The sequence below is a fragment of the Physeter macrocephalus genome, chromosome 9 (genome assembly GCF_002837175.3).
Source record: "Physeter macrocephalus isolate SW-GA chromosome 9, ASM283717v5, whole genome shotgun sequence".
Lineage (NCBI taxonomy): Eukaryota > Metazoa > Chordata > Mammalia > Artiodactyla > Physeteridae > Physeter > Physeter macrocephalus.
This window is the reverse complement of record NC_041222.1, coordinates 96,138,645-96,166,427: the sequence shown is the minus strand read 5'-3', so window position 1 is coordinate 96,166,427 and position 27,783 is coordinate 96,138,645. Positions and strand designations below refer to the sequence as shown.

Below are 27,783 nucleotides of genomic sequence, written 5' to 3'. Positions count from 1 at the left end.
TTTTTTGATATTGAGCTGCATGAGCTGCTTGTAAATTTTGGAGATTAATCCTTTGTCAGTTGCTTCATTTGCAAATATTTTCCCCCATTCTAAGGGTTGTCTTTTCATCTTGTTTATGTTCTCCTTTGCTGTGCAAAAGATTTTAAGTTTCATTAGGTCCCATATGTTTCTTTTTGTTTTTATTTCCATTTCTCTAGGAGCTGGGTCAAAAAGGATCTTGCTGTGATTTATGTCATAGAGTATTCTGCCTATGTTTTCCTTGAAGAGTTTCATAGTGTCTGGTCTTACATTTAGGTCTTTAATCCATTTTGAGTTTATTTTTGTGTATGGTGTTAGGCAGTGTTCTAATTTCATTCTTTTACATGTAGCTGTCCAGTTTTCCCAGCACCACTTATTGAAGAGGCTGTCTTTTCTCCATAGTCTATTCTTGCCTCCTTTATCAAAAATAAGGTGACCATATGTGCGTGAGTTTATCTCTGGGCTTTCCATCCTGTTTCATTTATCTATATTTCTGGTTTTTTGTGCCAGTACCATACTGTCTTGATTACTGTAGCTTTGTAGTATAGTCTGAAGTCCGGGAACCTGATTCCTCCAGCTCCGTTTTTCTTTCTCAATATTGCTTTGGCTATTCGGGGTCTTTTGTGTTTCCATACATATTGTGAAATTTTTTGTTCTACTTCTGTGAAAAATGCCATTGGTAGTTTGATAGGGATTGCATTGATTCTGCAGATTGCTTTGGGTAGTACCGTCCTTTTCACAATGTTGATTCTTCCAATCCAAGAACGTGGTATATCTCTCCATCTGTTTGTATCATCTTTAATTTCTGTCATCAGTGTCTTATAGTTTTCTGTATACAGGTCTTTTGTCTCCTTAGGTCGGTTTATTCCTAGGTATTTTATTCTTTTTGTTGCAATGGTAAATGGGAGTGTTTCCTTAACTTCTCTTTCACATTTTTCATCATTAGTGTATATTGTTTCCCATTCTTCAGAAGATGTTTCTATTGTGTATAGAGTCACTATAAAAAATGAAATTGCAATGATAGAAAGCCAAGCTTATTTCAGGTGGCTCCATCCTTTTGGCCTAACAATCTTTTGGCTGCTGCTATTAGTGATTTTGCTGAGTGGAAGGGCCAAGGAGCTCTCTATTTTCTCTAAAATTCGATTTCTCTTTGAAGGTTTAATAACTTTCCTGCCAGAACACACATTTCCCACTTTGTCCTTCTAGAGTCTCAATTTGTGTGGCTATCTATTAAGCATACCTTGGCCTTCTAGATTCCCACCTTGCTTCAAATTTTCTAACTGGTCATCTACCCATACTTTGAGCTCTCCTGATCCTGGTTTATTTTAGGGGTCAGAATTAAGCTTCATGCTTGGTTGTAAAACTGTATGGTTTTACGTTTTCAAGTGCACAGATGCATACGTTTCTTTGAGACTCTACTCTTCAGCATTAAAGAGGGACCCTTCATTGTAATCATTACCAAATGGATACAGTACTAATGGAACTTAATTGTTTCCACTAGATGGATCTCGGGTGTTTTTGGCAGCCAAAATGAAAATGATTCCAAATACCATCAAAGGGGCTTATAAGCACCCAGCATGCACAGAGTGTTTTGATATACAGTCGAGTGTTAATATCATTATCTCTCCTAATACAACATACGGTTACTTTAATCCTCTCCCGCCTCTGTGATCTTGGAAGAGCCGATGGATAGAAGGCAAAGAATAAAACACTATATACAAGGAGACAAAGGGAGAATTAGTCCCCATCCTCTGAATGTGATTTTTTTTCATTGTTTGAATGTTGGCTTCAAATATGTACCTTTATCAGTACTGACTTCTGCATCTTCCACGCTAGTTTGAGTTTGTATGCGACATCAAACATACCTTTTCACACATGTTCTTTCCAGATTTTTTTTAACACTTACTTAGCAGTTTATAGAAGGAAGTGAATGATCTCCTCAAGCTGCTTACAAATTAAAAAAAAATCTGTGCTTATTAATTATGCAGGATTAGTCTAATTATAATTCAGCAAATTAATTAGCGACAGAAGGTGTTCTGAAACATTGGAGTACATTTGCATGTTAAATGGAGAGGCTAGTCTGTAATATATGTAAATTTATGCATGGCTTCATAGTTTAATTTAAAAATTTGCAGCTGCATATGGTATGGGAGCAGGTGAAAAGTCAGTTTTAGTTTAATGATGCTAACAAACATTGGATGGTGTCCTGTCTCAGCAAGAGAATGCACTCATATCTGCTAATCTATAATTCTGTCATCAGAATATAACAATTACATAGACGCTCAAACTCAAGGTCATTAGTGAATGGACCCATAGGTGCAATAGGTATAAAGCTGGAAACTGCAGAGAGAAGGCGAGAATAGGAGGAACCCCAACTCTGAGCTTGGTTTGCTACATTATCCAATATCGCATATGGAGTCAGTTGGCCTTAGTTTCGGGAAAGTAACACTCCAGCCTGTGTAAAGAGGGGCATCTTTTTGTCTGACTGGTATCTATTCTGTCAGGTGTAAAATAGTTGTCCAACCCTGATTCCCTTTCCAAATATTCACATTTGCACTTCATTTCAATTTCCTAGAGCCGTGGGAAAGTTATTACCGAGTTATGAATTAATGGTAGGGTAGAGAGTTTTACACATTGGCCTCAACCATCTGGCAAAACAGTAAAACCAGCGGACCAGGCAGCAGCAAAGGGCTCTTGGTGTAATTGGTGTTCACTGCTCAGCCTAGCATAGATGAGCTTCACGGGGAGGGCAGAAAGGCGGGAGGGGGAGGGGAAGGCTGCAGAAGGGGAGAAGGGGCGCTAAGAAAATAGGATAGTAAGGACCCATTAAGCTGATGGCTGGCTAATAACTTCATTTCTCTCCTTCACCCGAGTAGTCATGGAATCAGAAAGGGAAATAGATTCATAAACTAATTCTGAAGTCCAACTGCAAGATGTTTTCTGAAGTCAGTCTGTAGCATGTTCAGTTTTGCTCAGTCTTTTTTCTTTCTTGGTGAGAAGGGAGAGGAAAGGGTAGGGCAAAGAAGAGGATTGGGGTTAAAAACAACAACAAAAAGAGGAAAAGATGGAACTGTGCGCGTTGCAAAGAGCCCTCCAAAGACATTTTATGAGAACAATTGGAATTACAAACATGCTCTTAGTGTTGTGTTTCATTCCAATTCAAGCCCAAAGAGTTCAATTATTATTTTCCTTAGTGGTGTCAGATTTTCATCTGAGTGCAAAAACAAGGACTTTTCCTTAGAGATTGTTTTCCCTACAAGCTTCCTGGTGCCAAGAGATGGAATTCAGGAGAGTGAAGACATGTCTGAATACAGAGGAAAAAAAAAATCCCAACATAAAACCCCAGGTCCTCAGAAACTGTAGTGTGTCGCTAGTCAGAAATAAGTGGAGAATCAAAGTAGCCCCTGTTTTTGCACCTCGGTGGCTGTTTAGTCAATTCCTTGACACTTGAGCTTGGGAGACCCTCACTTCGGAAGAAATCATGAAACGGCTTGGAAATGAAATCTGTGGCTATGGAATCAGAATTACACAGTGGGGGAAGTCACTCCCTTCTGGTACCTAAATGAGCACAGCAGATCCCACTCAGGAGTCGGTGTTTGGTAAGGAAGGGTCTATTGCCAAACTGAAATGCCACTTCCAGGAGCTTGTAATTGGAGTGAATGCTGAAGAGAAAATGATTCTATGGGGCTCACTGCCAGTTAGCGGGTGTACGTGGCTCTGAATTCTTTTGCCTGACCATAGTTTACTGGAAACTGTGATGAGGATTTTTGACCTACCATCTTTTTGTTGTTGTTGTGCTTTTCCTACAATCTGTTGTAATAGATTAATTACATGTTTTTTTCCTTTCCTTCTTTTTTTTTTTTTTTTTTTTTTTTTTTTTAAAGTACCTCTCCCTAAAAATTAAGGGAAGTTCTTCAAGTGGAGTATATACCAGTACTGGAGAGATAAACAGTGCAGAGAGCACCAGGTTTGAATTTGTGGCAACTCCCCTCTGGTATAGTTTTGTTTGGAAAATGGGCCATTTTTAAGTGTGGTGGGGGGAGAAGGGGCAATTCGGGGGAGGGGGGCGTAGCGAGTGGTGACGTTACCAGGCATTTACCCAAAGACTTTGCATGGATAACTAATCCTCACTATCGGCCTACGAGGTCATGTTACAAAGGATGAAACTGAAGGTCCCTGTTGAAATACTAAGCAACAACAACAACAATAATAATAACTGCAAAAGCCTTGACATCATCTGGAAATAGCTTGATAGGGACACCCCAGCGAGGTGCCACATGGAGTGAAATGATCTGCCTTCAAAGGAATTCGCTTGCTGGTCTATTTAAAAATCTCCAATGTAGAAGACTCCCCTCCGTCCCCTGGGTAATGCTTTCAAATTTTAGCTTTGGTGACTTATTCCCAAAAAAATTTTCCAAGACTTAATTCAACTTCTTATGTTACATATTTGACTTCCAGCTTTTTTTCCTCCATAGTCTTGATGGACGAATGACCTTGCATCTTCCTCATCCACTCAAGCAACCTTTTACACTCTTCTTGTAGAGACTACAGCTATGTGGGCCATGCCCTCTTGAGACCATGTGGGTTCTTGAGGTGTCTTGTTTTCCAAATATCTGATAGACTTGCTTATCTTCCTCTGCAGAATCCAATACAGCCACAGAATTTCTAGAGAACACAGTCCCTGATAGGAATGATAGACGTTGTTGGTTTGCTTGTTTTGTTTTGTAACATGAGGAGTGACCCCATTCTTATTTACAGAGAGTAGGATGTAGACAGCGACATGATCCCCTGTGTAGATCCATGAGGCACTCACTGGTCCCCTGAAAAAAAGAGCTGCTTGGCAACATGTTCCATCTTTTCCTTCAGAAGAAACTTGGCCAAGCTCTCACCTTAACAATGTTTTCCTGAGTCAGACAAACCTGAGGTCCACTCCAGGCTCTTCCACTTACTAGCTGTTTGACTTTGGGCAAGTAATCTAACCTTTATGAGTCTTGATTATCTCCTCTGTAAAATGGTAATGTTATTTCCCCTACTCTCAGAGTTGGGGTGATTAAATGAAACCATACATGGCTAATAATATGAAGTCAATGAATAGGGGCTATTTATTTATTATTATCATAATCATTATCATAATTAGACTTTGAGCCAAGGGGAGTTAGAGGGATTGAATGTAATCAGAAGTAAGAAAATATATTCCTTAAAAATTTTCTGTAAACTTAAATCTTTCAGATCTGAAATGGGCTTTCACTGGAATCATGCAGGTGAATAAGCTTTTGTGGTAATACAACCCTTTAGGAATGTCTGTGGAGAGTAAAGATGCTGTACTTACTCTGTTTGTGTACTTATATTTACATTTTAAGGAGTCATTTAAATAAATGGATTGCATGGAAAATCAGCTTATAAAAATGAGTATTTGATTTAAGCTTAAATAAGCCAGTCAGTCAAAAATTTTAAATTATCTCCTCTTTCCATGGATCTTCTTGGGTCTTTGTACCAACTGCCATCTTACCAAGCAGACTGCAAGTAGCAAGCATTCTCAGATGTCCCATTGTCACGTTTTTTTGGGGGGTGTAGCAAGAGCCAACTCGAAGTTTGACCTCCCACAGTCTCTTCTTTTTTGTGGACTTGAGTGAGAGGCTTCACAAGGCCTTAAGAGCTTCAGGGCCCTTTCTAATCTTGGGCTGACACCTCAACAATCAACAGATTGATCAAGGGCATGTCATCTTCCGGCCAAGGCCGGGGCCCACTGCTGTCCTTCTCCTTATTTGGGCTGCCTGAGTTTGGATTCTGTTGGAGGCTTTGGGGGGAGGAAAACATGTTTTCTCTATTCTCAGAAGGTTCAAAGAGGATGTTACACTTAAGACCTAGATTAAAGCTAGAACATTATCTTTGTGTTTTACACTGGTCTCAAGTGGAAACCAATCACTTAGGGGTTTTCCTACCATCTAAAGCAGAGTGAGCTGCCATGCAGGCTATTCTTAGAGTAAGAAAATGGCCCCATGGATGTGACCACCCGACACGACTTCTCCCTCTTCCTGTAAAGACTGTAAGCTTGAAAGCATCCTGGGAGAAGAGAGGTAACTGCCCATTTCTTTCAAATATGATGAACTGCCCATCCCAGGTAGTTCTCACAAATGATATGAGAGAGTGCTCTAAGAGAAAGGGATTATCTTCTTTTCAGAAGTATGCACAAACAGCGGAAGGCAATGATATTTTAATTTATTGGACTCTGGAAAAGGAGGTTTAGCAGTTAATCCAGATGAAATGTGTCTTCCTCAAAAATCAATAGACATAGACCTTTAAGCACCTACATGGTTTATCTACTCTATATATGGCTCAGCCTTTAGTGATCCATCCAACCTGCATATGTGGCCATTGTGGCAGAGAGAGAACCAGATACAGCATCCCTGTTCTTGGCCCTTGGAGAGTGTGGGGATGTTCCCATCTCCATGGTGTATAAGATGTGGCCATGTCATCACAGAAGCTGTTTCCAGGGTAGATGGAATTAGAATTTTTTTTAAGGGAATAAGGAATGAAATTTCAAAGCGAAAGGTACTTTACTTGTTATTTTGCATAGAGTAAGGCTCTGCATAATGGTAGCTGTTACTAGTGCCAAGTTCACATTCTTTTGATATACACTCCTATCTAATTTTTTTTCTTGAAAGAAGACTTTGCGCCTTCCACAGTGCTTTCCGAAAGATTTTTTTGTATTATAATTTTTTAGAAGGAGCTAGATCTTGGGCTTCTAATTGGAGGTCAATTGAATGGCCTCTTCCACAATTCTGGAGAAATAGTATGCTGCGTTTTGTACTAGATCGTTGGCTATAATCTCGAAGTCTGGCATGAATATTAAGTAGTTACCCTTCCTGTGATTTAGAGATTCCCCACTGACCCCACCACTGGACCTGAACTCTGCACCCTATTTGTACATCTAGTTTGAGTCTCAGTTTTTATGTGGGGTGGGCTCAGGACACGTCTAGAGCCACCTACGAGCTTTTATTGTGTTCTTGAACAATGCCGAGTGTTCTAATATTCCAGAAATTAGGAGGAGAAGAGATTTCTTGGGTACTAGGTAATCCTCTGGGATCTTATTCAGACCCGTATTCAGGGGTCTCCAGGCTCATCTCAGAAACTGAAGAAGCATTTTTCAAATAGTTTGGTTGTGTGCTCCATGAGGGCAAGATTTTGTCCCTCTTGTTTGCCATTCTGCTGAATCTTTATGGCACATACTCCACACTTAATAATCGGCCAAATGAGTAAATGAATGAATTCTTCAGGGGGTTTCAGTCGTAAGCATTTACTTCCACGCAACCATCTTTGACCTCATGTTTTCCTTTTGGGATACTATAGTCCTCTCTCTCCCTCGCCAAGAAACTAGAATCCTTCGTGGGTTTTTTTGGGTTGTTTTTGATTTTTTTCAGACTATGTTTTCTGAAGTTTCTTTTTAAACAGTTATATTGAGATACAGTTTACATACTATAAAGTTCACCCATTCAAAGCGTATCATTCAATGGCTTCTACTATACTGACAGAGTTGTGCAACCATCACCACAACGTAATTGGTGCAGGAAACGTGGAATGCCTGGTGGAGCTTGCTGCCGGAAAGACCCAGGTTCAAATCCTTGTTTCTGCCATTGACAAGCGGTGTGCTCTTGGGCCAAATTTCTTAAATTCTTGGTGCCTTTGTTTTTCCTAGCTGTGAGATGATTCATCACTCATACAGTTGTTGTGAGAAATAAATGAGGCGTTGGATATCAAGCACATAGCTCAGAGTGTGGCACGGAGCTGACATTCGGCAAACCTTCTTTCCCGGCCTCTGTGACCCCTGTACCCTTCAGCTTCTGGACCACACAGGGTGGCGAGCAGGGACAGAGATGGCTCTGATCTGTGATATTCCTGAGCTACCTTCTCCTGCTGCTGAAGCACAGAGAAAGGATCCTAAGAGAATGGTACCTCTCACTCAACAACTGGCCCATACAGCCTCTGGGTCCCACCGGCTCTGGCCAAGGCATCAGCCAAGATGCCCCACTCTCCACCCATCAGCTGTCCTTGCTTATTCTTCTTTCACAGTCTCCGATCAGGGGATTTGTTCTCTCTTTCAGAAAACCCCCGCACACACCCCCACTTGGACTTCAATAAGTCACAGACTTTTGTTTCCAGTGGTTTCTTCTTCCAGTGTCGCCATTTCTGGAGGGTTGTCAACTCTACACATTTTTCTCTGCAGTCATAGAATAATAAGGTTGGAAGAAACCCTAGAGATAATCCAGTTAAACCCTCCTTTTAACAGTCAAAGAAACTGAGGCCTAGAGGAGCAAAGTAACTTGGTTACATAGTTAGTTGGTAGCGGTTCAAGACTAGTACACTGTCAGCATTTAATAGATATCAGTGCAGTGAAGGACTGCCTTTGGGTCTGTTCTATTGCCTCACTTGACCCAGGAACCAGATTGAAAGCTGAGGGCTTGAGTCCAGATTTGGACCCCACTCTCTATTCCTCTTTCTCTAATAAAACAAGGATAAACCTGTCGCCGTTAGCATTCACTCTTAAGGAATGAGATCAGAAGCCTTGTAGAGTGTACCATGCTAAGTGGTTAGAATATTTCTGGAGTCAACATTGTTTGGAGAAAGTGAAAATTACAACTTCCATCCTGATGAGTCTCTGCACATTTGGTCTGAATCTGGTAAAATTCATTTTGGTTTCCCGTTGCTGAGTGGAGAGAGCTGACATTTTCCAGGCTTCAGAGGGATCTAGACCCAGGAGATTTATTCCCTGCAAGTTACCCTACGGTTAATGGATGGGATGGTTAGTAGAGGGTTCTGTACCAAGCCTCTGAGCATAGCGGGTGGAGGGGGAAAGGGAAGGAAAGTGGGAGACATCAGTAAAAGGAAGAGAAAAAAAATGGAGATGTCTGTAAGCCCCAGAATTCCTTTAAATTGATTTCTAGGTCCACATCTAAAATACTCAGGTCATAATTTCTGGTGCTAGCCATTTAGAAGTAGCTACGTCTTCTTTTAGAAAGTACTATACAATGTAAGAGAATTTTCTTTCTCTCTCCCCCTCCTCCCTCCCTCCTCCACCCCTCGCTTCCCCTTTGTGAACAGGATGTTATATCCTTAGTGTGCAGGGGGCTGGGTAGGTTCCAAACTCAGACCCCAGGCCAGCAAAAGAGTCAAAACTGGATGTTTTCTAGCCAAAGAACTGTTAAGGGTCGTAATTTAAAATGAATAAAGCCTTTCAGCGGGCCCCTTCTTTCCCTAAATCAATTTGATTTTATGTAAACATTTATCTCCTTTGCACTTTCATACCATTCATATAATAATGCCTTCATGAACATTAATGTTTTCAACAGATACATTTTCGAGAAGGTGAGGGGGGTGGGTAGGTGAGGGGAAGTATAACACACAGAATGCATTATAAGGAGTCCAGTTGTGCTAAGACTTGCCAAAAACCAAGGAATTTGTGAGAAAAAGAAAATTTGGTTTTAGTAGGGGAAAAGATGTAAATCACTCATGGGGGAGGGGCGGGTGTTGGAGGGTAAAGGTGGTGTGAGGGCAGGGGTTATTGTTTGGAAAGAGACTCAAGTGAGGAAAAGGCCAGTTTTAGGTCTTTTGTGAGAGCATCTCCAGGCATTTTAAGTTGCTGTAGGTGACCCCGCTAGGAAGGCACAAGTGAAAGAATGCTTCGCCTTAAGAGAGAAAATGTTTGAATTTTGACCAATCTGTTCTTAAATACAAGCAGCTCTCCTTTCTAACGCACTCCGGCTGCTCTGGACAGACGCCCCACTGCACTGTCGAAAGCAGAGGCAGGCTGTGAATGTGAACACCGCATAAAGCAGCAAGGGGTGCTTCCTCTGCCTTGTTATTCTCTGCCTGGTACCTCGGATAAAGGCCCTGGACACCTTCATGGCCCAGGAAGCAATGTTTAGCCCCCGCCCCAGAAAGGATGCAAAGAGAGAAGTGAAAAGCAGATGCTATAAAATTATGAAAAAAAATATTTAGCTATTCTTTCCAAATTCACACCCAACCTTATTTATAGATAGGGGTCAGGAGCACTTGGCCAAATATTTTTAGCAAATCTAGAGAAAAATGCTCTGAAAGGGCAATTCCTCTTCTCTCCTCTTTCATCATGTACTGTTTATCTCCCCATCAGGTTTTCTTTTTTTTTAAGTGCTAAATACAATTAATTGGAGCGCTCTCTAATTCTTTCGTGTGATTGTTAAAGAAATAAAAATAAACATGACAGCATCTCACCAACCGTTGCTTTAAAATAGAATTTTTGGAAGCATTGTTGATTTCTACTTATTTTTGTTGGTAAATCCTGGGGAAAAAATGTATATCTTTTCCTTTAAAGTTCTAATTCAAGGCGTGGATGGTAGAGTTCTGAAGGGACTTTGGGACTGCGGTAAAATTTCGTTGTCATAGTAACAGAAAGGGAAATAGGCCTTGCTCACCTGGGACTTTAACACTGCAAAAGCTGGATTTTTTTTTTTTTTTTTTTTAAGGAAAAGGACTCTGCAAGTGAAATAAATGAAAAACTTATTGTATTTCGAAACAACACCAAACATTAAATAGGTAAATGGCTGAAAAGACCACTTCTGCCATTTTTCTTGGTTTCTGTACTCATCTGATCAAAGAAGCCCAATTTTAAAAGTGCACAAAAAGGTTACCTAGGAGAATATTGGCTTAAAAATATATCTTACAAATGATAACCTCAGACCATTATTCTGTGCCTTTGTATATTTCTGGATAATCTATGGAAGGTCTGAAAGGACATTCACACTTGTTATTAATCATAAAAACCCCAGCATATACCTGCACAGACTGACTGTCTTTGGACAGTAACATTATTTTCTGATTTTATATCCATCAGTTGAAAATATCAGGCCCCCTTTGTGTGTGAGGGTTTACGTGTGAGGTATGTGTGCATGAAGATGTGTGTGGCCAGCGGAAAGCCACATACGTGACGAACCCTGGGATTCTGGGCTAAGTCATGCCACTTTTAACCCTCTGGAGTTAACCCTCTGGAGCAAGCTAATTTTGTACAGCAGGAGTCACTGCTGCTTGTGAAGCCTTTTTTTCTTCTTTTCTCTCCCCTTGTCTCTGTCTCTCTTTTTTGGAGAGAGCATGCCCTAGCCACTCGGGGGTGGGTGTACAAACCAGAGCCCAGCTTGTGAGCCACTTCACAGCCCTCAGCAGTGATGGAGCCAACTGCGGACCAAAAACATCCGAATTTGCCAACTGCAGTGGGTCAGCTACGTACCTTCACAGGCCGGGCTGGCTGAAATTCCCCAGACCTGAAATCCAATCACTTTCCAATCAAATCTAATATAATGCAGATATATTCTCTCCTAAAACATGTTTACTTAAAAAGGTAACACCTTGCTTTCTCTTCACAGATTCTTTTTAAAATTTTTCCTCAAGTGCAATCAGAATTGTTTGAAAACAGCAGGAAACCCAAGGGACATGAGAAGGTTTCAGGTAAGGGGCCTGCCAGTTCTTTCCTGGTAAATGTCATCCTGTTTTCTTTCTCCTTAGCACTCTTTTTTTCTTTTCCTTTCTTTTTTTTCCCCCCTTAGAAAACATTATTCACGGGCGCTGCTAACAGCAGAAAAGGTAACTGTAAATGACCGCCCTCTTCAGATAGTACTGAGGGTTTCTTCATTTTGTAGTGTTTAAGGCCTTCTGCCTGCATTGCCAGAGCCCCAGGGGAGGGGCACCAACCCAGGCTGGAGATTTCATTTTAAGCCCTCAGGCTGCCCTTGGCACACACAGCTGCCCACAAGCAGGAACAGTGTTCTTGATACTTAGCCACCTCGGGATTTTTCAAAGCAGCTTCTCTGTGCTTTCTGCAAGCAACAGCCTCTTCCTTTCCTTTGCCACCGATGAACTATTCAGTGGTCTCTCTCAGAGTGTCTGGGAGGGCAGCAGACCAAGCAGCCGTGGTCACTTTAAGATCTCAGCATGACAACAAGACCCACGGGACAGTAACCCAGCTGCCTGGCAGTTAAATCTGCCACCGGTTTCATCACCCCTGCCACTGATGTACTGGGGATACAAGCTAATAAAAACACAGAGCGAGGCAAAGTGTGTCAGGCTGGAGATGCGAGGAAAGCAGCCCCTCTTGGCCCCCTTCCTTCATCTTTGAAGGACCCACATTTAATCCACCAAATGGCTTTCCTGCCACACACGCCCAATTGAAATACCTCCCGCTCCTTTCCCCATAGAAAAATGGAAAACATGTTAAACAATATTATTCAGGCTTGAGACTTAAAAAAAAAAATCCTGGCAGCAACGTGAGAGATGAGAGATGGGGATTATTAGCCTCACGTTTCAGGTGGGGAAAGTGCGGTTCTGGGAGTTTAAGTAACTCGCCTCTAATCACGGGAAGGAGGTGGTGGAACCCAGAGCCAGGAGGATGTGTCTGATCAAACTCTTTCCACCGGACCCTGGGTTTGCAGCGTGTGCAGCTGCTAGGTTTATGCTTTGCTGTTGCCTTTTTCTCAATTCTGAATAATTTCTGAACAAGGGGCCGCACATATTCATTTTACACTGGATCCCACAAATGATGCAGCTGCTCCTGCCTGTTGCTCAAAGAGTTTCTGTGGGGCTTCCCTGGTGGCGCAGTGGTGGAGAGTCCGCCTGCCGACGCAGGGGACGCGGGTTTGTGCCCGGGTCCGGGAAGATCCCACGTGCCGCGGAGCGGCTGGGCCCGTGAGCCATGGCCGCTGAGCCTGCGCGTCCGGAGCCTGTGCTCCGCAACGGGAGAGGCCACAGCCGTGAGAGGCCCGCGTAATGCAAAAAAAAAAAAAAAGAGCTTCTGTGGTTTAGCAGCAGAGTCATTAAAGAGTTAATAGGAGAGATGGGTACATGCAAGGCCAGTGAGCATGACCCTGAAAAACAAAAATTCCTGTAATGTTTTTTCATCGCATCATGGGTATCAAACAATCTTGCTGTGACTGGGACATTTTTTTTTGTTCGTTGTGTAGCACTAATACGAGCCTCGCCTGAACAAGTTAAACCTCAGCTCTCCATCCTGCAGACTCTTCCCCTGCTGCATGATAAGAAGACAAATAGAAATGAAATGATTTTCTTGGTGGGGGGGTCAAGCAGGAACATTGTGCATAGTGGAAGTTTATGGTACTCTGTTCCAAACGGAAACATAAATAATTTCAGTCCAGAAAAGAGTGAAATTCAAAAGAATTCCAAAGCGCCCAGATGACCAAAGCATAGCTTTCACGTCTGGAAGAAACAGAGGCAGGGAAAGAAGCTAGCAGCTTAGATTCCTATCCCCCCCTTATTCTCTATCATCCCTTCCAAAGAGTTTTAAATTTGAGAAGGGACTTCTAGGAGGCTTTAAATAGAATGCCTTGTCATTTTATTTTATTTTATTTTATTTATCCCAAAGTTTAGAAATGTACTCACTAAGCAGATGCACCTAATATTTCCTCTACTTCTCCAGTTATTTACTAAGTGAAATTTTTAATGTGCCTGAATTTTTTAACAGGGTTAGAATAAATATTGTTCATCTCAGAATACGAGGAATTCTCATCCTGTGTGAATGTACCTGACTTTTGCAAAGACAAGGGAAAAGATTTTTTTTTAAGTTTGTGGATTCTAGGACTGTCTTATTTCTGGGGTAGAGCTAAAGTCAACTGGAAAAAATTTTCTTTGCATTTTTTTATTGAGATAAAATTCATATAACATATATTCATCATTTAGACCATTTTAAAGTGTGCAATCCAGTGGCTTTTAGTATATTCACAGTGTTGTGCAACAATTACCACCATATCATTCCAGAACATTTCCATCATCCCAGAAAGAAACCCCATACTTCCCAATTCCCTTTTCTCTCCACCCACTGACAACCACTAATCTACTTTCCGTCTCTACAGATTTGTCTATTCTGGACATTTCCTGTAAATGGAATGATACAATATGTGGCCTTTTGTGTCTGGTTTCTTTCACTTAGCATAATGTTTTCAAGGTCCATCCATATTGTAGCATGTGTCAGTATTTCATTTCTTTTTATGGCTGAATAATATTCCATTGTAAGAATATACCACATTTTGTTTATCTGTACATCAGTTGATGGACATTTGGGTTGTTTCTACTTTCTGGCTTTTATAAATCATGCTGTTATGAACATTTATGTACAAGTTATTTTGTGAACATGTTTTTGATTTCTTGGGTATATACCTAAGAGTAGAATTTCTGGGTCATATGGTAACTCCAGCTTTAACTTTTTGAGGAACTGCCAAGCTATTTTCCACAGTGGCTGCACCATTTTACATTCCCATCACTAATGTATAAAGGTCCCAATTTCTCCATAACTTTTCCACTACTTGTTATTTCCTGTTTAAAAAGAAAAAATCCTAGCCGTCCTGTAAGTGTGAAGTGGTATCTCATTATGGCTTTGATTTGTCTTTCCCTAATGACTAAATATTTGAGCATCTTTTCATGTACTTTTTGGCCATTTGTGGATCTTCTCTGGAGAAATCTCTTTTCAAATCTTTTGCCTATTTTCAAATTGGTTTACCTTTTTATTGTAGAGTTGTAAGAGTTCTTTATATATTCGGAATACTAGGCTCTTATCAGATAAGTGATTTGCAAATATTTTTCTCATTCTATCACTGGCTTTTCACAGTATCCTTTGATACACAAAAGAATTGACAATTTGTTTACTGTACTCAGATTCTATGACAAGTATAGCCTTCCATGAAAGATCTTTTACATGGAGAAAGGCTTGACTATGTGCTGTAGTGGTCAAGTGAAAAGCTTGGATCAAGTTCAAAATATGAAACAAAACCAGAGATGGTAGATAATCATGAGAGTGATCTAAAGGAATGGTAGCTTAGGAATTCCTAGAATATACATATATATCATTCAGAATGACAAATGTAATAATTTTAAACCATATGGACAAATAACTTCAATTCTCTACTTTTGTTATATGATCAAACGTAGATTTAATCTGAAGTTTTTTGTTTTGTTTTTTTTGTGGAGATTTGATCTGAGCAGGATAGAAATACAGAATATTTCTAACCAAATCATGAATCCAGCCAAACTCTTTCTCCTCTCTCACCCCTTCTCTTTCCGCTATCCCCCAAACATTGGTGGAACCTAAATTCTTTTTCCAAAAATGATCAAATGAGAACAAAATCATTATATCAAACTTATTTTCCAATCTGAACCAAACCTCTCTTTCATTCAGTTCAAGTCCTAAGTATCATGGGCATATAAAATATTTATTGAAACACAACGGTTTTAAACCCTTTTTGCGGGGGGCGGGGCTCAGACCCCTTTGAGAATTTGGCATGAGCTGTAGTTTTGTCCCAGTAAAAAGCTACATTTCAACAAAGTTTTGCTTAAAATTTCAGGGGTTCCGAGACTCTTAAGACATCTCCGAGAATTCCACGGACCCTTGATCTAAAGAAATGAAATGCATCTAACACCCAACGGGCATCCTCCATGTAATTTAACCCTTACGAGGGGGACCTGTCCACTTAGGACTCATCCTGATGATCTTTCCATTCTCTTGGCTTTAAAGACCACCTGTTCCCGGATGACTCCCGGATTCACATCCTCAGACCTCCCCCTTCTCTGGAGCTGCAGACACCCAGCTCTGCCTCCCTCCTGGGCATCTTCCCTTGGATGACTAGTGAGCGCATGCTCACAGCAGAACTCAGTGCTTCCTCCCTGATCCGTGCCTTCCTCCTAAGTATCTGTAAAATCCATCTCTCTCTCCTGAAAAACTGCAATAGGCCCTTGCCTCTCCTTCCTTGTCTAATGCATCCTCAGCACGGCTGCCAAAGTGATCTTTTAAAACATGTCACTCCTCTGCTTAAAGTAGGTTATAAATATCTCCTGTCCATGGACAAAAGCTCAGATTTTAAAAGGCATGGCTGAGAAGTAGCTTCATACCAGGCAGGGCTCCTGCCATGCGCCCCTCCTGATGCTTCCGCACGTTCCCCCACCCACCAGGCATACCTCACTGATTTCTATTCCATGGAATATTGCTTGGAACCTTCTCACATGTTCACCCCACTGCCTGGGAACCCTTCATTCCTCACCAATCTGTGACTTCTGTTCATGCTTCAAGCCTACACCTGAGTGTCACCTCTTTAGTGAGGCATTTTCTGGCAGACCTATTGGCCAACATACTTCTCTACAGGCTTCTACTATGCCATTGATCACATTGTCTTCCAATTATTAGTTGTTTAATAGCCTGTGTGCTGCTTGAGGATAATCTGTATGTTTTATTTAGTTGCAGAGAGCAGGGCCTACTCTTCGTCGCGGTGCGCGGGCTTCCCATTGCGGTGGCTTCTCTTGTTGCCGAGCGCGGGCTCTAGGTGCGCGGGCTTCAGTAGTTGTGGCGCGTGGGCTCAGTAGTTGTGGCTCGCGGGCTTAGTTGCTCCATGGCATGTGGGATCTTCCTGGACCAGGGCTCCAACCCATGTCCCCTGCCTTGGCAGGTGGATTCTTAACCACTGTGCCACCAGGGAAGCCCTATTAAATGAATTTTTAAGAGAAAGAAAGAAAAAAGATAGGAAGGAAGGAAGAAAGGGAGGGAGGGAGGGAGAAAGGGAGGAAGGAAAATAAGAAAAGGGCCCCCAAAGTATCTGAATCCATGGACCATTAAGGCAGAAAATCACTTCTGCCCTCCTTGAAATGGAACAATTAGTTGAAACACGCAGATTAACAGCTTGGTGAAGGAAAGGAAAAGAAATTTATGTATAGTTTAAGCTGACAGGCCTGTTAAGACATAATGTACCTCATTCTTTATTTCTCTGCATCGTGGGTGGAGAGCAGACAGTTGGAAAATCCAGAAGAAAATCAAGCCACTTTCTTGGAAGAGTCAGGCATGTTGTCATTACCCACATTCAAATCCTGAAACACAGTAGAAGTTGACAACCATCAGGGCTTTTTGTTGCCAGTTCACTCTCATAGACAGGCTGGCTGGGTCTGCTCCAAGTCAGAGTGAAAACACAGATGCCCTCATTCATTGATTCATTCACCCACCAATACTACTGAGGGAATTCTGTGAGCCAGGCACTATCCTAGGTGCTGCAGATATATCAGCAAGCAAAACAGAGAAAATTCCTCACCCTTGGGGGACTTGTATCCTAGTGGGGAGATAAGGAAAGTGAGCTAAATGAGTGGTTTACATAGCTTAGCTCTGCCTCTCTGAGGTCTTCAGGTGAACTGGCTGGGATCACAGGGGCCCTGGTGCCAGGTGTCCTTGTATTGCCTGCTGGGGCTCAGCGGTGTGGTCAAGTACGGATGGTATGGGAGCCCAGCGCTACCTGCCATTGTACTGATAGCAAGCGCGGATGCTCTTCTCAATAGCTTTCAGAGTTTGCCACAGCATCAGCTATAATAGGACACATGTCAGCACATCACGTACTTGAGACTGGGAAGCTTCGAGGCCTTACCAATTCCCCCACTCCGCCCCGCCTCATAAGGACTCTGTTTTAAACAGACCTGACCACTGTAGAAAACTGCAGTATTTCCCATCACATGGGCAGCACCAACTGCTACATGACTCTTTCTGGAGTTGGTAGCAGGTGCCTTGAATCTCCAGCCCTAGAATCATTTAAAATGAATTCCTTTATTCCAACGTGTAGCTTTCTTGTTATTGGGATAAGGATTCTTCCTAGCGTTTGCTGAACTTTTCTGAGTGACTCTCGGGTGTCTCAAGTTCACCCCTAATGATTCCCTTTTTAGATGAGGTCCACCAAAGTAATCATTTTGTTATATAGCTATGTCAGGGAGAGAATGGAGATATATCAACAGTTCTTGCCATCCTTTGCTTCAAAAGATAAGAATTCATGAGGTGTGGAGGGGTGCATACATTCTTTCAGGTGAAAGAAAAGTCATTTCCAGGGTCAGGTTGGGAGAGACATCAGTGCTGAATGGATTTCTGTTTGATTATAGGGATCTGTGTACAACCCCAGGAGGGGCCTGCTAGAAGGGCCTTTTGAGGGGGTCCCGGAGGAGGTGAGGGAGGGGTTGGTGCTTTGCAAGGACACACCTAGCAGGTCTCGCAGACCTCTGAGGAAGAAAGCAGACATGCACGGTGGTGGGAAGACACCAAGATCTCCTCCATCAGAATGGAGAAACGAAGTGAGGCATGTGAGGACACACTGACGTCATCAGGGTAGTTGGATAACGTGGGAGGCCTACAGCCTGTTACTGCAACGTGCTGGATGCAACCACTGCACAAAAACAATGGGGAAGTTCACGTGGATGGCAGGGCCCCTAGTCCACACAGCTGGGTGGCGGCCATTCGTCTATTTGACTGAACGATGCCAGAGCAAAGGGCACGGCTACTCATGCCTTGGAACAGGGCCAAGCTCCATCCAACAAACCCGTATGACCTCTTACACCCCAGCTCTTACATAAAACGTTTTAATGGCATCACCATCTATTTTCCTTAAATTAAAAAAATGGTGACTGTTTCTCTCACACCCGTGAAGAGGGAAACGAGAGTTTAAATGAACTCCAAATGGTAAAAATTTAATACAGCTCCTGCGCAGGTTTCTTCAGTTCAAGTCTCTCAGTTCAAGAGCCACCCCAGGTGCTCTGTGATCTCACCCACCGTGTGAAGGTCGCTGGGCTCCTGAGCCACACTTTTAAAGCACAGAATGAAAAGCACTTGACTTATGGCATCTCTGATCAACAGGTGGGTCCATTATCTGGTGATAGCACCAACCAGCGAGTCCAAGTTAAGAAATCGTAATTATCTATTTGGAGTCAGAAGAAAACCTCTGAAGGTCTGAGGATCTTTTGCCCAGTCTAATGCTTTAAGCTTGGGAAAAGCTTTCTGTGGGTCACTTCAAGCTCTTGCCTGTTGGACAGTATACTCTTTTGCCCACTACCCTCACCCCCTACTTTTGGTATCTCACATGGGGACAAGAATGAGGGTTTAAGAATTTTGACGAACTCACACAGGAACTGTGTTTTGAATTACTTGTGGGAGAAAAGGAGAGACACAAAAGCTGGTAGTTGCCTATATAACCCTTGGGAAAGGATATGCCAGATTTCAGTTAGGTGGAAACAAACCCTAAATGCTCCAACATTTTAAGCGACTCAGATTTGGGCCCTAAAACCTACCCTTGAACATTTTCCAGGACCATCAGATGCAGAACTTCCTGGAAAGCAAAGCTTTCTTAGTTTCACAATAAGAGTGCATAGGTTCTTAAGCTGCTTATGGGGCCTACGTGCTCCTGGGTTTTGATGCAGGACAGGTGATTCATGAGGTCCCTAGGGACAGAGTTTGGTGAAAGAGAATGGCCCAGCCAAATCAAGAACGGCATCGAATGTGTTAAGGCTCCCCCGTGAGCCTCAAAATGTTTGCTAGTGAAATACTGCCCTGGACCATAACCATCCCTCTTGGCATACGTTTCAGAGGGGACAAGCATTGCCCTCAATGGAATAAAATGATGTAGGGTAGATGTAGCAAGCATCACTGGCCTTTGAGATGAAGAGAAATTTGGTTGTAAAGCAGGTTAATGACCTTTGGGCTTCCCGATGACCTAAAAGGCAGGATAAAACAGTGGCCACTTGATTTCTGTCCATATTCAACTAGTTTTTTAAAAACAAGCCCCAAAAGGTGTCCATCCTAAGCCAAACTTGCCAAAATATGCCAGCAGACATGCCCTTTGGCATGCTGCTCCACTTACGCCAGTTAGAATTTTTTTTTTATTGCCAGAATAATCGTTTTGGTACCCTTGAGTTGTATAATAAAAGTTTTTCAACTCTTCAAGGCCCTATCTCAAATCTCATTTTCGTGATGAAACTGTTTGTTACTGCCTTCAGTTCGGGTTAATTTTCTTACCTTTGGACTCCTAGAGGATGCAGTGGCCACATAATTCAGCCCTCAATTATGTATTAGCACATAGTAATATCTCCTGATTATGTGTAGTGTTTGTTCTGCTTTATCGGTTGCATGGTAAACGCCTTGAGGTAGTGACAGTGTTTTCTGTAGGCTTCCATTGCATGTGGCATGGTTCCTGGAAGATCACAAAATACCTCTGACTCACTGAAACACAGCGCTGTCTGGTGACTTACGAATGTATCTTCTCGGGACTTATGTCATTAATGCCACATCCCCCTCCCTTGCTGTGAGCAACTCCAGAACGCCCCACATCTGTCTCAGCAGCAATCAACTTTGCGTTCTCTCCTTTGCTACTTGATACTCAACTGAACGGAAAATGTAACCTTGGGGAATATGAAACACCAGCGATTGCTAAGAATGCTGGGAATTCCTTTAAAAAAAAAAAGGATGACGAAATCCATACTTACGGGGTAGGTAGGTGTTTAAAGGTAATTTTGGAGACTCTGAAGTCTAGTAACAAAGAAAAATCCGGGCTTTAAATCTGGCTTGAAAATGTAATGCGTGCCAAGAATAAAGAGGTAGGGAGAAACAATTTGCAGTAGCCAATTTGTTTGTTCTTTGCCTGGGTTGAATTACGGAGGCTTAGGCTAATTGTCTCATCAGATTCCCCTTGTCGAATGTGAGAACTCGCCAGTGTTTAAGAACATCAATGGAGTATTTCTTCTCACGACATGGACTCCAAACCTGATTGCCCACCGCAACCAGAAGTCTGTCTTGATTTTCTCTGTCCCTTTAGTGGTCTCTGTGTTTCTTTCCTCCTTCCACAGGTGGAAAATAAAACCCCACATAATAGTTATGCTTCGGGAAAGCTGAAATAACATATATAGCAACTGAACAGTTATAAGGGAAAAGCACATCATGAATTTAATTCCATTTCCAGATGTAAAATGTCATAAAGAATTTTTTTCCATACTGGGCAAAATAACAGGGATTTTCGAGGCCATTTTATTTAGCTTGGTGTACGCATGTTTGTAAGTAGGTATCAGAGGCTTCCACGTCGAGTGGGCTATAAATGCTACCTATTGTAACTTTACTGAGATTAAACTACCAAACGCCCCGTCTTCAGTTAGAAGGTACATGATCCTCATTGAAATGGAGGGGAAATGTGTCTGACTAATGGTAGAATTGGGTGTGTTTTCAAAGCAACAACTCTGATCCATACAGGGAGGTTTCCAACCGATGTGATTATTCTCTAGCAAGTACAGACGCTGGGATTCTCGCCTGTTTCAAAGAGCAGATCATTTAGTCATTCCACACCTTTCTCATTTTGACTTCTCTTTTTCTTTTACCCTCCTGTATGAGACTTAGGGTCTTTGTAGGAACACCTGAGTATGAGCTGAGACAGCCTGGCTGGGAGTAGTATGCAAGCTGGTCATTCCTCTGATTCAACTAAGTCACACAGTTAGAGCTTTGAGAAGGATAGATTTTTTTTTTTTTTAAGTGTGATGTTCCAAAGAGCCACAGACATTTTGGAGTGAGGCGTAAAAATAACCCAATGGTGGGGATAAATCAGGGTGGTAGAAGTCCTGCCACATGCTGTCATTCTGATGCCAAAGAAACAGCTCCTCTATTGGAAAATTAGTTGTACAGGCAGATTAACGGATGTGTCCACCTAGAGGGTAACTCCCACTGTGGCCTTTTATACGCAGGAAAGAGCTCTTTACAACTCAGCTCCTGCTTTGTATAAATTATTAGAGTGGGGGACATGGGAGTGCTTTTGGGTAATGAGAAGGAAAATATAATTTGAGAAAGCCAATCCGTTTTCTTGAGTACTTTGAGCGGACTGCTCACACAGTTGTCGCTTTTGTTCTTAAAACTTTCTTGTATTTTTCAAGGGGAGATACAAACTTTTTACTCGCGTTTCTACTTCTGTATAATCAGCTAAAACTGCCGTTTAATTGGATGATTCAAAATGGAACCTACACTGTCACGCACCAGTTGGTCTGCGTTTGTTGATCTGGCCTCACCAAAAATTAGAGATCGCGCTAAACAAAATGAGGAACGGCAAAACGTGAAAAACTACTTTCGCTTAAAACAATGCAAGCAATTTCAATAGATCCTTACTTCTCTTTCTTGACACCCTGAACGAAAGCGACCGTGTCATAAATGATATTTGCGTGAATATAATTGGTTGTTGCTTTTGCGTTGAGTTGAGGCGTACCAGTTGAGGAGAGCTCTAGTCTACAATGGCTTAGTTTTCAGATCTGCAGACTTTCGTACTGGAACTTTGAGCTGAAATACAGATACACCAACTTTGAGAAACAAATGAAAGCTGTCACCAGTGTCAACAGCAAAAGCTGGGGGTCCATCCCACACAAATTATGGACATCTGTATTCCTAATTGGCATCCCTTCGGGCTGTGCCAGCAGAATGGCAGTGCCAAGAGAGTCTGACAGCTGTGTAAAAGACTAGGTATCAGGTTTAGGCGATAGGAGACACTGATGAGACAGAGAAGTCCTTTTGGATGGAATACTCTCCATATGTTTGTTATAATACTCGAGATTTTTAGTTTCAGGTCCCTCAAACTAAAATACTAATGGTATTTTGTCAATACTAAATTCGCTACTTCCAAAACAGATCGGTTTATGATCTTAGGAGAACAAGCGGTATCGATGAGTCTGTGATCAGAAGATCACTGGCAAAGATGCCTACAAATAGTTAACAAGGTAATGGTACGAAATGTTGACCTTGATTTGTTTAGCTAAGATGTAAAGATTTTTGAAGGTCAAAGGTGTCCTTGTGTAGTGTTTTGGAGTCTAACTGTGTCTGACCCTCTAACATTAAGCTGCTGTGGCCTGCAGTTTTGAAGAGTGAAGCAAACCAGGGGGAAAGAGAGAAGGGGGAGAGAACAGGAAATGGAGTGAGGTGTTTCAGGAAGTTGTCAGGGGTTGACTGATTGATTCCAGATGGAAAAGGTCAGCCTTCGTGACCCAGGAAATACTCACTGGGGGAAAGAAGTTGGCTTGTGGAAGGGGAAGGCCTGGGAGGGAGACGATGCTGGAACGCAGAGTCCACTTCCTTCGGTCCTCAAACATTCAGAAACTTTAACTGCTCTGAATAGAATAATATCAGTGCTGTCATCGTTCATCAGAAAACAGTGAAGGAAGTTAAGTTCGAAGCTTTGAATGTACCAAATGTATCTTCACCTCCATAATGTAGTTCACTCTTCCAGAAGGGAGAGTGAGCGTATGGAAAAGTCAATATTTGTGTGTGTCTCCATGTGTAAGAAAAACAGCCATTCCTAAAAAAAAGAACCACCACCAAACATGTCTGTTTTCACGTGGTGGAGTCTGTGTATCAAATCCTTTACGTTTTATAAATTCAGTTAAATTGGCAGGCTCTCTCAGATCCCTCACAGTCTAAGATATTTGGAATATTAAAAACGGGAACTTGCCTCATATCTATATATATACAGGCACACGCACATACATTTGGACATAATTTAAAATCTTGTAATAAATTTTGCAGACACTGAAATAATTCAGGTTAATTCCCTTGCTGTCAGGAGAGGCCAGCGCTAGCCAGCAAGAGATTAAAATTTATTTCCATTGTTAATAGAAAATAATGAAGTGCATCTGAACCATCAGGGTCTGTCATTCGGGAAATGTTCTCTTTGGAACCAAGTCTCACTCCACCCAAATGGACAATGATGAAATCAGCTGGCTCAAGAAAGCCCCATATTTTGTGGCAGGAATGCACGAGGAGCGTTCAAGTACAGTATAACAAGGAGCTCGTGGAATGAATTAACGTGGTCTCGGAGAGAATGCTCTTCACATCCACGTAATCTTCACACAGGTTGAGGTTCCCCTCCTGGTGCCTCGCACAGCTTGTTAGCAGTTAAAGCCTGAAGCGCCCTCTCGTTTTTGTTTTCTTCCAGGGATGACAGCTATGTCTTTTTTTTTTTTTTTAACTTGTGTGTTGAAGGATGGGAACAGTGTTCCTGATCAAGGGAACAGCAAGTATTAAGCTGAGGAGTGGAGGTGGTATTTTATGCATATAAAACTAAGACATACTCTTTCTTTGGTCTTACCTGAATAACGTGATGAAATCAGCATCCTTCCAGTTACAAAGCCAAAGACTGAGAGTGACTTTGGAGCCTACCTTCTTTGCCACCCCTGCATCGTAACAGCCATGTCTTTGACTATCCATTCACGCACACGATTTATAAAAGTGATCTGATTCCTCTTTTTTTTTACTCCGCTTTGTCCTATTGTTTTTTGCGGGTAAGCAGAAACAGCGGTGATTGCTTTCAGCCTTCGTGTTCATCTTAACCCCAGGACCAGGAGACTCGGCCCCTCTCTCCCTTTGACTATAATTCCATCCTGTGCTCTGCTGAGAGGCCCTGATAAGAGCTTGTGCCTCGTGCCCTTGCAGGGAGTGATGGATGTCTCTGTCTTATGGTTGCCACCGCACGATAGGAACTTTCTGGAAGGCCTTTCCCCAGACTCTTACCATGTTAACATGGACACAATTGAAACCAGACCTGGAGCTAGACAGGCTGCATCCCTGAATTGTGAGCAATTACACTGATATAATGTTCTGAATGACAACGGAGTTTCCTTTAAGTTCATTCTGGTGTCACAGCGAGGCAGGGACACCGAATTGGTAGTGCCTTCACAAGTGAGGATCTGAAGTGTGGGAGAGACACTAGCCAACCAGGAACACATTGCTCTGTGGTCTTAGAATCTCCAGGGCCTGACATAATAATACCCAATACATACCAGGAGCTCAGTGAATGCTTCTGAGTTAATAACTACAGCCATTTATGTCCATGTAAAAATTCCTGTATGCCACTGTTATGCCATGGCACCAGGCTAGGTGAAACACTTTGTGGACTCGTGATTTTAGGGGTTCTCCCAAACCCTTATTATATTACAATATATATAAAAATTCTTTTTAGAGATACCATCTGAAATCCTATTTAAGGTTAAAAAAATGCAGGAGAGTGTTGCCTTGGCAAGGGGTAGAGGGTAGGGTGGACTGAAAAGGGGCACCAGATAACTTTCTGGGGAGATAGAAATGTTCTATATTGTGATATGGTGTGGATTACCTAGTTGTATCCATTTGTCAAACTTGTGCAGCTAAGATTTGTACATTTCAATGCATGTAAATTTCACTCTAAAAAAAAAAAGGGGGTTCATTATATTTATTTTGTTTGCTTGAAATAATTCAGAGTAAAAAAACTTTAAGTGCTGTCCAGTGAATCTTCTTTCATGTTAAGAGGTAAGGCAGCGTCAAGGTTTGTCCCCACTTCGTTTAATAAGTAAGGAAGGGATGGCAGAAAAATTCCAAGTAGAATATCAGTGAATTTAATTTGGTAGTGGACAGGAAGAGCCATTTTTAAACACAGCTCTTTATTACGTATCTATTCAATGCCTTTCCTCAGGTCTATACATATACATGAATATGTATGGAACAAGTTCCTCTCTCAAAAAAAAAATGCCATGTGTAACTAACAAGTAGACTGGTATCTAGGATGACTCACCTTCCTGGGTCAGTAAGTAGGTGGTGGATATGCCCAAGTCAATGCATTTCTGCTGTGCTTTCCCACTGTTCCTTGGCTGATCACCACCTCTTTGAACTTCTCCTGAACCCTGATCTGCAGCACACACATAGAACTCAATCTGACCTCATTCTGTGTGCTACTTGTTTTGCTTGTTTGCCATGTTTCTCCAACCTGAAAGTAAGCTCTTTGAGGGTAGGGACTATGCCTTGTAACTTTTGTGGTTATCTAGCTCCTGAGTCCCCCTTGCTGGAGCCTCCCCTCCAGAGCTTAGACTATGGGAGGGGCTCAATGAGTAATATCCTCTGTCCTATCGACTGGCCAAAGAAGGCAGGGGCGAGGCAACTAGGATGGGAACTCATCCATAAATGTTTTACATTTATTTTCTCATTTTATCCTTATTTTATCTCATTCAGTCCTCAGGATAGGCCTTGTTGTGTATGTTTTACAGATAAGAAAAGTGGACACCCGTAAAGGTTAAGTATAATTCTTCAAAGGTTCTAAGTTAGGAAGTAGCAGGCATGGGATTTGAGTTCCGTTTTGTTGGACTTTAAATCATGCCCTTCCACTACTCCACACCCATCTCTTCCCTTTTGTCTGGTTAGATGCTAAATGTCCCACATTTTCAACACTGAATTCCAAAACCTTACCTTCTCACCCAAGGTCTGAGCATCTCTGCCCTGCTCTCCAGCATGGGGGACACCAGGTACAATTCATCAGGTAGCATGTCCATACCCCAGCGTGACTTTGGCACACATCAGATGTTCAAGAACCCATTCCCGAGAAATGAGAAATGACCTCCCAGGTGGTGTTTCCGTCTTAGCTTCCTGATCACACCCAGTCTGCTCCTGTTGTGACCGCAGCCCAGAGGGTCACCTGGGAATGATCGTCCAAGTCCTTTGATAGAGATGAGGTTCCTAGAACCAGCCAGTCAGATTGCCAGCTTCCACACTTCATCACCTGGGCATAGTTGGAGCACAAATACGTGACAGCACATGGGCGAAAGGCGGCCTCTTTTTCCATGATGCTCTGCTGTTGTTACAGGAGGAGGCTAACCCTTTGAGATGCCAGTAGCATGGCTCATCCCAAAGTTCTGGTCCGTCTCTTGTTAGCCATATGGAAGTCTGACAAAAGGGTTTTGCGACTTTTACGACTTTCTGAGAAACTAACTCAACCCCACCCCCCGCCATCCTTGAAATCTGCAGGTCGTGTTGTCAACAACGGTGAATGTGGATGGACACGTGCTGGCTGTTTCCGACAACATGTTTGTTCATAACAACTCAAAGCACGGGCGGAGAGCGAGAAGGCTGGACCCATCGGAAGGTAGGGCTCTCTGCTGTCCAGGCTGAGCCTGGCAGACAAATGATGTCCTCCACAGATTTCCTTGTTTGAATTTCAAATTGATGTCTCTGAGTAGGAGTGGAGAAAGTACACAAGACCATGTGGATTTAAAAATGAAGCTGTAAACAGTGACTTCTGCCTGCTTTCATGTAAGCCCCACACATCTCCCAGCCAATGTTCAGGCCCCCGCGCCTCATCGGCTCTTTCATTCAGTTCTGTGGGTTTTTCTTTTTCCTTTTTTTTTCTTTTTTTGCTAGAGGGGCATTTCAGGCAAATGTAGGCCTATGACATCTTAGTTAAACAGGAACATTACCGTGCCAGACATGTATGAATAAGTGTCAGATGTGCCCTTAAACAGATTGTGGGCAAAACAAAACAATGTGCAGAATGAAACTGACACTAATTGATTTTTGTTTGCTTGGACAAGAAGAAATCATGGTCTGCTCTGGGTAGTTTTCCAAGTGCGTTAAAGTAATTAGAAATACTGGTAACTGTTAAACTTCAAGTTGTCCAAAAAAATAAAGTATATCGAGGAAGATAACTGACAAACCTAAGTAAATCCCATCTACATTCTTTTTTCCCCACTCCTCAACTCATTAGTGTACAACTCAACTCTTGTAATATAGAATGAATGGCTAAATGGGGCTCCTGTTTTAGTGTGATGTCTTGCTGTATACTGCCCACCAGACCCCACCCCATCTTGGCCCTTAAAATGTGTCTTGTATCGTTTCAAACAGGAATTAATGAACTGAAAGAAAATGATTGAATCAGTAAAGAATTTGGAGTGGTGTTAATTCTCCCACAGTGGGCACTGAAAGGGGAGAAGAAAATCCCAGGGTTCAGAACTAGGAACCCATCCAGTTTCTTTTGACTGATTGGATGTGATTGACTGGCTGTTCAAAGGGGGTTCATGTTTTTGGAGTCCTGCCAAAGTTCTCCTCCACCTTTGACCCTGTCAACTTTGGAAATGGAGTGATGGATTGACTTTAGTTATGGCCTGAAAACCATATTGGGTTCCTGTTGGGAT

The 27,783-nt window shown here is 42.3% G+C and overlaps 1 protein-coding gene across 1 annotated transcript in view; it reads left to right on the top strand.

Moving 5' to 3' along the window:
* EBF2 (EBF transcription factor 2) overlaps positions 1-27,783 on the top strand; it is a 194,055-nt gene that overhangs the window by 126,633 nt on the left and 39,639 nt on the right. The window contains exons 7-8 of the mRNA XM_007127693.2: positions 11,412-11,493; positions 26,621-26,738. Coding sequence (XP_007127755.1) covers positions 11,412-11,493; positions 26,621-26,738 — 200 coding nt within the window. The remainder of the gene's footprint in view (positions 1-11,411; positions 11,494-26,620; positions 26,739-27,783) is intronic.